We start from the raw sequence: 12,982 nt of genomic DNA on the forward strand, positions 1-12,982 counted from the left end.
ACCCTTCATCGTGCGTTTCTTGAGGTTTCAGCAGAAGGAGCGGGTGAGACAACTTGCTAGGGATATCGGGGATGTCCGCTGGCAGAATCACAAGATAAGCTTCTATCAAGACTTCTCCAAAGCTACGCAGGAGCGACGGCACTCTTTCCTTGAGTGCAAACGTATGCTTCACTCAGCTAAAATCCCCTTTGGCATCGGGTATCCAGCTGTGCTCTCATTTACAGCACCTGACGGGGTAAAGCACCGCTTTGAAGACCCTAAGAAGGCGTTGAAATGTATCAAAAACCTTTAACTGACACTGCCCCGCTCCCCGCAATCATTGCACTCTACAGTGTTACCTGGGTAAGACTATTTGATTTATGTTTTACTCACCGTCTCCCTCTGAGAGACATTAAGATGAACATCTCGAGTTCTTGACACTGAAGTTGGAGATGTTTTTATTTTTATTTTTATTTTTTTTTCATTTTATTTTCACTCTACCTCATAATACTGGTCTACAACTTTATCATAAGGACTGTTATTGTTATGACTGTTCTCTTTATAGGTTCATGCTTAACATGATTTATAGACCATACGTGCATTATTACCAGGTGGGAATGTATATTTGTGCCTTGGTTTTGGGTGTAGTGCATACTTGGGGTATGTGTGTGGGTTGGAGGATATGTCCAGTGGTGCAATGGGTTGTGGAGGATGTCCCGTATTGATGTGTGGTAGATACTGTAATGATAAGATTTAGGAGGGGAAAGGATGTAAAGAAAGGAGGAGAAAAAAGAGAGAGTGATAAAAAAAAAAAAAAAGTTCATACTATTATGATAACGGGTGGTGCTGCTGCCCTACTTGGGTGTGCCAGAAACTCTTAGTTCCCTGAGTTAGTTATCCAATTTTGGATTTACCAGGAAGGTTTGATAGTTCGTTGTCTCTTCACCTTCCTTTGTTCTTATTGGTGTTGTTGATGTGTGTGTGTTTTTTTTTTTTTTGGGGGGGGGGGGGGGATTTTCCTTTTCCTTTTATGGATCCAGACTTCTCTCTTACTGCTGTGGAGGCAACTTCTTTTTTCATTTTACTACATAGCTTTAATATATGACGGCTCTCAAACTCATTTCAGTCAATGCTAGGGGTCTTAACATTTCACACAAAAGAACCACTGTACTAGAGTTTCTCCGCAAGAAAAATATAGATTTTGCTTTGATTCAGGAGTCACATTTATTGTCCAAAGATGCGGGTCGATTAGCCAATAAACTTTATCATCCAATTGCAACTTCATCTGCAGTTACTAAATGTAAAGGGGTGATGGTACTTTGCAAACGCAAACTAAAATTTGACTTGATTGACTCTTGGTCGGATGATGCCGGTCGGATAGCCATTGCTAAGATACGCATGGATGGAAAAAATATTGCACTTATTTCTGCCTACGCTCCCAATGTGTTTGATGTTGCTTTCTATCATTTATTAACCAAAACTCTGCTTGACCTTACAGGGTTTCAGCTAGTTCTAGGGGCGGACTTTAATGCGGTGTGGGACAACAGCATGGACAAAACAGGTGGCATTGAGTCTAGAGACCAACGTCTTGCGTCTGAGGCACTGCACCAGTGGGCATCTGATACAGGCATGGTTGACATTTGGCGTATGTTAAACCCCTCTTTAAAAGACTTTTCATTTTACTCGGCGAGACATAAATCCTTTTCGAGGCTAGATTTTATCTTTGCCTCAAAAGATTTATTTCAGAATATTCAAGATGCGCATTATATTCCAGTTACCTGGTCTGATCATAAACCAGTATATTGTTCAGTTACTGTTCGCCCGTCTCCCACTAGAGCCACTAGGTGGCGATTTAACTCATCTTTATTGCGAGATGAATTATTCAAGACTCAGTTTGAAAGTAATTTCAGTGAGTTTCTGGAGTTCAATGTTGGCTCTGTTTCTGATCCAAGGATTCTTTGGGAGGCAGTGAAGGGCTTTATAAGAAGTAATAGCACCTTATACGCTTCAACACGAAATAGGGAACGTGCAGCCAAATTAGAAGCTTTAGAATTAAAATATGCGACCCTTGATGCTATCTTGCAACATAACTTTAACGTCCATATAGCATTACAGAAGGAACTGATTAAAAAAGAAATTAACTCTCTTCTGAAGCGTCGCTCAGAATTTCTTATGCATAAAACAAGGCAAAATTATTACTTTAATTCCTCAAAACCCAGTCATCTTCTAGCAATGAAGCTTCGGACAGACGAGCATTTTGCTGATATTTTCTGCATTAAAGACAAAGATGGTCTGACCCGAAAACAGTAAATGCTTCCTTTGCCTCCTTTTATCAGGAATTATACGAGTCGGAAAATAATTTTGACAAAAATGACTGCAATAATTTCTTAAATAGCATTGAACTATCTTCCTTAAGTAGTGATGATTCCGCAGAACTAGATGGTCCGGTTACATTGCAGGAGTGCGAGGCAGCTGTTAAGGACATGCGTAAAGGCAAATCTCCAGGGCCAGATGGTATTCCGCCCGAATTTTATGTCACTTTTTGGCCTCTGATTGGCCCGCTGTTAGTGGATATGATCCAACATTCAATTAAGGAAGGCTCATTTTTTAGGGATGTTAATTCGGCATTAATCTCACTGCTTCTTAAGAAAGGAAAGGATCCAACAGAGTGCTCCAGTTATAGGCCGCTCTCACTGCTAAATGCTGATTTAAAGATCTACGCGAAACTATTGGCTCGACGGCTTCAAAATCATATGACAGAGCTGATTCATAGTGACCAGACGGGGTTCATAAAGTCTAGGCTGGCTACAGACAATGTCAGAAGGTTATTGCATGTCATAGATGGCGCTCAAAGTTTAGATTCCCCTGCTGCTGTCCTTTCACTAGATGCAATGAAGGCCTTTGACCGCCTGGAGTGGCCTTTTTTGTGGTCAGTGCTTGAGTCTATGGGGTTCGGCTTACCGTTCATTAATATGGTTAAAGTGCTGTATAAAAATCCATCAGCAGTAGTGCTCACAGGCAAAACTACCTCCCCTCCCTTCGCTATCTCCAGAGGTTCGAGACAAGGCTGTCCTCTCAGCCCTCTGTTATTCGCCCTCTCTCTTGAACCACTGGCACAAGCCATGCGCAGCTCACCTACAATCTCTCCAATTTCTATTAGTGGAACACACCATCACGTCTCGCTATATGCTGATGACGTTCTATTGTATTTAAACAACCCAGCCCAATGTATCCCACATGTTTTGTCGACCTTTGAAAATTATGGCAAGCTTTCCGGTTTTAAAATAAACTGGCAGAAATCTGCTTTGCTGCCATTAAATCAGGCCATGTGCAATGCTTCCATCCCTGCATCTATCCCAGTCACCAAAAATTTTATTTATCTGGGGATAGATATTTATTCCTCTATACAGGCAGTGATTAAAAACAATTTTGGTAATACACTCAACAAAGTCGTGGCAGACCTTGACAGGTGGTCTAGCTTCCCAAATTCACTTCGCGGGAGGGTAGCTATAATTAAAATGAATATCCTGCCCAGAGTCAATTTTGTTAGCTCAATGCTCCCCCTTCCCCCGCCTCCTCAATATTGGTCCAAATTACAATCGGCTATATCCAAATTTCTTTGGCGTGGCAAACGACCGCGTATTAAGCTTACCACAATGCAGCGAGAGAGACAGGCCGGTGGCCTCTCTCTCCCAAATTTCAAATTTTATTACTGGGCTTTTACACTGAGGCCTCTTTTAACTTGGTTTCAACCTGATGCACAGGTGTCATGGCGAGCTTTAGAGGAGCGGCTGTTAGCCCCGTATTCCTTTGTTAATATCTTGCAGTCAAGTACTTCAGTCAAGCAATGCCGTTTGAGATTTGGTCCCCTAATCTCACATTTGCTATTTATATGGAGGAGGGCGGAGAAATTAGCTCGTTGCTCTTCTGGGTGGGGCCCACATTCTCCAATATTTAATAATGATAAATTGCTGATTGGTGGTCGTCCTATTTGTTTTCCTGACTGGGAAAGAAAAAACATTCGTACTCTTAGTGATATTTATGGGGAGGGGGGATTACTTACTTTTCAGGACATATGTAAAAAGTACGGTACACCACGTACGTCCTTTTTCTTTTACTTACAACTGAGATCGTCTTTAGAAGATACTGGTGTTCCTTTACAGGGCCCCCTCACACCACACCCACTTCATAAATTGTTTCGCTCTGCTAAAAGCACAACTGGTTTTGTTTCAAGACTTTATTGGTTCTTATTACAGCATTCTTACAGACCCCTAGCATTAGACGCAATCTGGAGGAGAGATGTTTCAGATCTGAAACCCGCTTTTGACTGGGATAAAGTGTGGATTAATGTGCACTTAGCATCTAGGAATCCTGATCATCAGCAAATACACTATAACTTTATACATAGGGTATACTTAACTCCAAGGAAGCTTCATTTGATGAAGGTTATAAATGACCCTTTATGTACCTTTTGCTCTTCCAAAGCAACTGGCAGTTTTTTTCATATGTTTTGGGAGTGTCCCCCAGTGGCTGTTTTTTGGAGGATGGTCGCTTTTAACCTCTCAAAGTTGTTCAAGATCAGACTACCCTGCTTGCCTGCCACTCTTATTTTGAATGATCTGTCAGATCTGGTTTTGACACTGGACAAGAAAAGAGCACTGTTGGCTGGACTTACAGCCGGGAAAAAACTGGTTGCCACACGCTGGAAACCTCCGCACTCACTTTCTTTCCGGGCGTGGATTATGATGTATCTGGACATTGTCTATCTAGAGTTGTCGACAGCCAGAGTCCACGATGCTAAAGAGTCGGCAATTAACGCTTGGCACACACTTCTTACTACTCTCCGTGGATTTCCGTTGTGATGTGTGATAGGGGGATGGAGTCCTGGATCCAGGGAGTGGGTGGGTCACTCTTGGGGATTTTTTTTTTTTTTTTTTTTTTCCCCTAATATTTATATTGTTTGTTTATTGAGTTTTTGATTTATTTTGTTCTTATACTTATTGGTTAATTATTTTCTTTACTTTAACTGCTTACTTATGTATATTTGAATATCACTGTATATATAGGTATATGGATATATGTCCTTTGACTTTTTGTTCCGCTCATGTGCCTATCTGTACTTTATTTTTGCAATAAAGTAAAAATTTGATCAAAAAAAAAAAATATACACATAACCATATCTCAAAATATTTACAACCCTAATAAATACACCCAACAATATATACAAAATATTAATAAATATTCTATATCAATTAATACCCTGCCAGACCAAATAAAGTTGCATGGGCCTCCGGGTATCTTTCAGCCTGAACACTTGGGAAGGAGAACAAGTAGAGGTAACCTCATGCATCAGAGACACAGTTCAATATACCGTAGCTCTTAGTGTAACTCCAACACATAGTTTCTCTACACATATTACATTCCGGCTGCACTGAACTACAAATCAGTGTGTGCTTCCTGTTGTTACAGGAAGACAATGAGGCGGAATGGCCCAGCATCCCCATTGTGCGTGACTGACTATGTTAGCTGAAATATACAAACAAACATTCAATAATCAAAATACATTTATAAAACAACCAACAACCACACTCAAACCACACACAGAACCTGATTAAATTGAGAGAAGTCAAGAATGCCATAACACAATTCTAAAGATGGCAGAGCACTGTACACTGGACAGACATTTATAAACATCGCACAAAAAGTAAGGAAATGTGTTTGGTAGATTATTTCTTTGTTGTAACAATGCTTCTTGGCAATAAATGTTATATCGTTGGAAAGCCTGTTTATTTCCCTTTTAAATGGTGCCGCATTTGTAAGGAACATGCATTTGTAGGATGAGCAGCAGAGCTGAGTATGTGGGTTGCCCCCATTAAAAATTTTCCAAATCTTCTCTGCCAATGCCTAACAGCTTATTCTGCTGTTGCTATTGACTCTTGTTTTGAGCTTCTGGTATCCCCAGGTGCTGCCAATCAGGTGCCTGATTGTCACCTGATTGGCAGCACCTGTGAGCATGGACCCTGCTACAGTGGTCAGTAGGTGTCTGCTCCAAGAATTGGCATGCCACGTTCGACTGATCTGGATAGGGCCCGTGCGATAGGACAACTTCAAACTGGTGTTCCGCAAAATCAAGTTGCAGCATTATTTGGAGTGAGCCCTAGTACCATTTCCAAAGTGAAGGCCAAGTTCCATATAACGGGGGTTGTCAGAGACAGGCCCCGAAGTGGGCGTCCCAAGAAGACGGCACCCCAAGAAGACCGTTTCCTCACCCTGTCAGCACTTAGGTACCATAGGCTGTCTGCTACAGATTTGCAGTCAAGGTTTGCAGGACAATATGGCCGATGACTCTCTGCCCATACAATCCGGAACAGACTGCACGCAGCCAAACTCCGGTCTCACAGGGCTGCCAGGAGGCCTGCCATGACTACCCTTCACCGCCAGGCCCGTTTGCGCTGGTGTCGGCAACACATGCACTGGAACCTGAACATATGGAGGAGCGTTATGTTCAGCGATGAGTCCGGATTCTGCCTACGGCATTTGGATTGTATGGTCAAAGTGTTGAGAAGATGCAGAGAACGCTATGCTGATTACTGTACTGAAAGAGTAACATCTTTTGGTGGAGGCAGTGTGATGGTGTGGGGCGGCATCTCCCTCACTGGAAAAATGAGGCTTGTCATCATTGGAGGCAATCTCAAGATATCGAGATCGGAGATGTCGAGATGAGATTCTGCAGCCGGTGGCAATCCCATATCTCCACAGTCTGGGACCGAACTCTATCTTCCAAGATGACAACGCTCACCCTCACAGAGTGGGGTTTATCAGAAACTACCTCCAGATTTGGGAGTGGAGAGAATGGAATGGCCTGCCAGCAGTCCTGACCTCAACCCCATTGAACACTTGTGGGATCAGCTTGGGCATGCTGTTCGTGCCAGAGTGACCAATACAACCACGTTGGCTGACTTGTGACAAATGCTGGTTGAAGAATGGGATGCCATCCCACAGCAGTGTGTGACCCGGCTGCTGATCATCATGAGGAGGAGGTGTCAGGCTGTTGTGGCTGTGTATGGTTCTTCCACACGCTACTGAGGCTCCTGTTTGTTAAATGAATAAATTGTTAAATTGCCAATATGTCTTGTTTACTCAAACTTCAATCATCCAATCACAACAACACCAAACAAGAATCAATGGCAGAATAAGCTGTTAGGCATTGGCAGAGAGGATTTGGCAAATTTTTCATGGGTGCAACCCACATACTCAGCTCTGCTGCTCATCCCACAAATGCATGTTCCCTACAAATGTGGCACCATTTAAAAGGGAAATAAACAGGCTTTCCAATGATATGAGATTTTTTGCGAAGAAACATTGTTACAACAAAGAAATAATCTACCGAACATAAATTTCCTTACTTTTTGTGCATTGTTTATAAAAAGACAGTTCTTTGGCTCTGAAATGGATGCACTGCTGCAGGAAGTGAACACCAAACCACCTGCCATTGTATCTTTTTATTGAGCAAGTGATTGCAAAATGAGTGAGGACAAGTGTAGGGACACATAAACAGCGCTGTCACACACGTGCACACACAATAGCACGACAAGGAACAGCGTGACACGGGACGCTGCAGTGGCACAATGGAGCTGAAATCCTCCAGGATGCAGAACTCAGAGCTCATATTTAGTGTCAGTGGTGGATATAAAGTAAGAAAATAAAACGCATGGGGTGCTGTTCCTGTGAACGCTGTATCTGGTAAAGAGGTAAACTTTTGAGTGCAAATCTATGTTAGCGTTGTGTTTATTTTAACAGACGAAAAGCTCTGTCAAATAATCACAGTAATTGTCAAAAATATTATAAATTATATAAATATTAGTGTAATAATCCTGTAGTGTTATACCACAACTGAGCTGAAGAAAACATAATAGCCAATTATTCTGCCCAAATATGTCAGCACTCAAATGTGCCTCCAAGGGCTCTTGAGTATGTGTAGATTCTGTTCTTACCTAAGAACAAATCTCAAATAAGAAAACACTAATGAATGCCAGAATCTTCTTGAAAACTGTGTAATTGTTTTAAGAACAAATTTGTTCTGAAGAACAGTTGGTCAATGAAGCCCAATGAGATGAAGATAACAACACTACTGTCCTACATAAGAGCTGGGGGGGAATGAAATCAAATTTTTTAAAAACGGATGAACTATCCCTTTAAAGAAGGGTGATCCACCTAACCTATGCCGTTGGCGTACTCTAGATATGACACTGCCTTTAAATGCACTGGCCTGATTAGCTGGTATTTGATATTTAACAAAAGCCCTGATATATTGATCTAACTCCTGCACTGAGTTCATTGTTTTGGGCCTAACCCTGTGTTATTCTGTGCACTTACACATATCTGCCTTTGACTGGGAAACAGACACTGGCTGCTGGGAAGCGGGTTTTGAATCTCCCAGCTAGGATTAATGTAAACGATGTTTTCATGTCCCATGTATTCAACATTGGCTACCAATAGATTCACCACTATTTCTTGTTCTGTCATTGTGATTCCTTTCAAAGTGTAATAAAAGCACAATTTTTAAAAGACCCCTTGTATATATTTGCATTAAAACACTTGACCAAATATAGAATGTTTCTCTGTCTCTCTGCAGGTTCAGTCACGATGTGGCAGTAATGAGAACATTCTGAGAGCCAGTAAGTCCGGTGTGTGTGCTGTGTGCACACACAAGCGTGTGGGTGTCTGATTAACATGTCAGCCTTGCAGTAACAACTTTCATCACTCTGGACAATTTAAAATTTATTATTATAGCTATTGTGAATGCACCACATTGCCCATTCCACTTTCTGCACACACACACACACACACATACACACACAAACTCTGTTATGTTGTTTCTGTGCATGTGTGTCTGTGTGCTCACATGTGTGTGCAGGCCACAGTGCAGTGGACATCAGCAAAGTGGCGCGACGCCATCGCATGTCTCCTTTCCCATTGACATCAATGGACAAAGCCTTCATCACAGTTTTGGAGATGACTCCTATTCTGGGAACTGAGGTCATCAACTACAGAGGTGAGTGTCGTCAGGTGTGTGTGTGTGTGTGTGTGTGTGTGTGTGTGTGTGTGTGTGTGTGTGTGTGCATCTCCTGTTTGACTCTGAAGTGATCAGCTGCACCCACATCTTCAGTGTTGTATTTGAAATGACCTCTACATGCACACAAAGAGCCATGGACACAAACACAGGTATTGTAGCTCTCTGTTGTTCTATCTGACGGTACAGCTGGAGTATCAGTTATTAAATCTCTGATTGGTTGGACCTGTCTGTGTATATAGATGGTATGGGTCGAGTTCTTGCTCAGGACATCTACGCCAAAGACAACCTTCCTCCGTTCCCCGCCTCTGTTAAAGATGGCTACGCTGTACGAGGTCAGGCTTGTGATTTCTGGTATTATTTAAAGAGATGTTATTGTCATCATTTTGTTAAAAACAGCTGTTATTTTAATGAAAGAAACTGGGAAGAAATTATTTAAGTAATGCTGCTCTTGCACCTAGCATCTAACAAGTCATTTTGTAGACATTCATTATTTATCAGCCACTGGCTGCTGATTGCCTGGTAGTATTGATGGTCCCGCCCTCCTTTCTAGCATTAATAATGGCTACTGGCCCACAGGGCTGCTAAAGCACGGGTGGGTGAAATTCAAGACTCTAAATGTTATTTCCCATAGAGAATCCGGTTTATAGTAATTTGTAATCATTTGTAATGTAGTAATTCAATTTGAATATATAATTTATAATTTATATATATACATAAAATGAATAATGATTTTAAGTATAGTTTTTGTTATTATTTGTGACAGTTTGACAGTTGTCTTCTAATTTTTCGTGTAATATTTTAAAATTATTTTTTGGCTAATTTCTTGTATTTCTCTTTAAATTTTGTTGTATTTTTTCTTTTTTACTAATTGTAAATTGTAATTTTTTGACCATTTTTCTTGAAATTATTTTAATTTTTTTTTTTTTTTCAAATTTCCAATAGTTTTCTTGTAATTATCTATCTGTCTATCTATCTATCTAACTATCTATCGATCGATCTATCTAACAATTTAAGTGTTCTGATGTCCTTGATGAACATGATTATCATTGACCTGTAGCTGCTGATGGCCCAGGAGATCGCTTCATTATGGGAGAATCACAGGCTGGACAACAGGTCAGAATATAGTTAAACCACATAAGACCACACCATTAATACCACATAACTGCTACTATTGTTAATAACACAACTACTACCACCTCTAGTGATGCTACCACTAGTAGTAAAACATTGTTAATAATACTACTACTACAGAAGTCACAAAAGCGCGTACTGTAATTCTCAGAGATGTTAATGATTAATCAGTAATTGATTAATCAATATTAAGAATTTGACCATGACCTGTACTTCATTCATCACTTTTCAGTAATACAGTATTATCGCTTTTTTGCATTGATTATTTTAAGCTAAGCAAATTCTTCTCTATGTCTTAAATGTGTCCATCCATATCTCAGATGTTTAAAAAAAAAAGCTTTGATCGGGGAAAGAAAACATGTTTGGTCTCTTAAATCATAAACAAAAAGGGAATACATTTTAAAAACATCAGTTAATTGATTGTTAATGGCAATGACCAATTGATTAATGAAACTTCCCAAAATCAGAACCCTAATTACTATTACTAAAGCTACAACTTTCACTACTACAGTGTTAATTTCGTCAGATGAGACTAGACGAAATGTATTCGTCAACGATGGGTTTTTTCATGATGAAAACGAGATGAAGACGAGACGAAATCAATACCCTTAAACACTGACTGTGACGAAATTAACACGTATTTTTTGTTGACGAAAAAAGACGAGACGAAATCTACTTCATTAAATAAAAACGGAATAAAATTTCTCTTTCCTTTTTCGTCATAGACTTAAATTACAATCCAAAAATTGCATTCATTGGATGTGCGTTAGATTTTCTCCTCCTGCGCTGCTGTGTGCTCATGCTGGGGTGTGTGTGTGTGTGTGTGTGTGTGTGTGTGTGTGTGTGTGTGTGTGTGTGTGACTGAGGAGCACACACCCACCGGCACTGTCTGAAGCGTAGCGCGGCGAGAACAAAGTTAAAACCTGCTGCCAATCAATACACAGTCATTTCACGTGTTGACCTATGTTTCAGTAAATGTATTCCTGCCTGAAACACACTGAACAATAGAAGATAAACTTATTATTCCTGATTTGAGATGTCGTAGCTGCATCTGGATCTATATGCATTTATTTTTTTTTTATTTTATTAGAATATGTCAGGCTTTATTTAAGACCTATTTTCATTTCAGATCAGAAAGGTGGGTTTCTTATGTTGTACTTATGGCAAAAGAGTGGTTTAAAAATATATTGTTGCATGTTCTGCTAATTTTTTTTATCTTGACTGTTTAAAAGTCCTAAAGAGTTGTTTAATAATGTTGGTTCATAATAAAATAAGCAAATTAGAACATGGATGCATTTCTGTGAATATCAGACCAGCCACCTTTACCAACGTAGCATTCCTAATCATTCAACATGTGGAGCTACTTCATCAGGTAATAATCACATAAACCTTAGAGATGATTGAAAAAAGACTAAAATGAATCTATTGGTTAGACTAGATTTTTTAATCAACATTAGTGTCAATCTGCATTCAAAGCCTAAAAAAAGACTATTGACTAAAACAAGACTAAAATACTTTGGAATTTAGACGACTAAAACTAGACTAAAATACTTTGGATTTTCTTCGATTAAAATTCGACTAAAATGCCAAGACTTTTCGTCGACTAAAATGTGACTAAACAAAAAAGAATACAAGTTGACTAAATATGACTAAAACTAATAAGGGCATTTGACACAAGACTGAGACTAAAACTTAACTGAAAAATAGCCGATGAAATTAACACTGCACTGCTACTGGTACTGCTTTTACTACCACTGGTGTGATTACTGCTACTAATCCAGTTTCATTGTGTCAGTGCTAACATTGTTAAAATGAATACTAATTCCAAAATATGTGGTACCTGGTACTGCAAGCATAACAAATGATAGTTGTTGAACTGCATTTCTCTTGAAGCTGCAAAGAAATAAACTGTTTGTGTCTTTATGGATGCAGCCCAGTCATACAGTGATGCCCGGTCAGGTAATGAGGGTGACGACTGGGGCTCCGATCCCCTGTGGAGCTGACGCTGTGGTCCAGGTAGAAGACACAGAGCTGCTGAGAGAGTCTGAAGATGTAAGTGCACAACTTAGGATGCTACCCTGTACCTAGGACACTATCTTGTATATTTATATCATTGGCTCCCAACCCAGTGCTCAAGGCCCCCCTGCCCTGCAGATTTTTGTTTCAGCTCTACTCTTTTACACCTGATCCATTTAAGGGCTTCATGCTGATTGGTTGAAACAGCCCTACCTGAACAGGGCATGCATGAAGGTGCATGGGCCTTAATTGGGTCAGGTGTGCAAGAGTAGAGCTGGAACAAAAACCTACAGGACAGTAGGGCCTTGAGGACAGGTTTGGGAACCACTGTTTTATATCAAATTTTGTGGTCGCACACTGTTTCCTGTAGGCTGGTAGTAGTGTGTGATGTTGACTGTCTTGAGTGTTTCAGGGCACAGAGGAGCTGGAGGTAAGGATCATGGTGCAGGCCCGTCCAGGACAAGACATTAGGTAAGACCAACCACAGCACATAAATACTAAAAAAAACAGTACAGCTGAGTGCACACAGTAGTAGTTTTCACAATACTATATAGTTATCATTTATGTCCTTAATTTTCATAATACATCTACATTCAGTGCAGTGTGACTTGGTTTAATAAATTAATAATTCATTAAATAACTTCAGCTTCAAATCCATTGTTATCCCAAAGGAAATTAGATTGCTTAGATTGCTTAATGGCTTTTTTCACAGCAGCCATTTTGATAAGAAATAGCAGGGTAAACACAGGTGTTAGTAATGACATTAATTAAGGTTCTTTT

General features: G+C 40.2%; 1 protein-coding gene across 6 annotated transcripts in view; it reads left to right on the forward strand.

The window, feature by feature from the left end:
* gphna (gephyrin a) overlaps positions 1-12,982 on the forward strand; it is a 58,706-nt gene that overhangs the window by 31,103 nt on the left and 14,621 nt on the right. For all 6 annotated transcript variants that reach the window (XR_003930355.1, XM_030081787.1, XM_030081788.1 and 3 more), the window contains 6 exons: positions 8,615-8,657; positions 8,897-9,034; positions 9,295-9,387; positions 10,113-10,168; positions 12,119-12,238; positions 12,615-12,673. Coding sequence is in view for 5 of the 6 variants with exons in the window: in XM_030081787.1 (XP_029937647.1) it covers positions 8,615-8,657; positions 8,897-9,034; positions 9,295-9,387; positions 10,113-10,168; positions 12,119-12,238; positions 12,615-12,673 (509 nt within the window). In the remaining variant the exon portion in view is untranslated. The remainder of the gene's footprint in view (positions 1-8,614; positions 8,658-8,896; positions 9,035-9,294; positions 9,388-10,112; positions 10,169-12,118; positions 12,239-12,614; positions 12,674-12,982) is intronic.

The sequence above is a fragment of the Myripristis murdjan genome, chromosome 22 (assembly GCF_902150065.1).
Source record: "Myripristis murdjan chromosome 22, fMyrMur1.1, whole genome shotgun sequence".
Taxonomy (NCBI): Eukaryota; Metazoa; Chordata; class Actinopteri; order Holocentriformes; family Holocentridae; genus Myripristis; species Myripristis murdjan.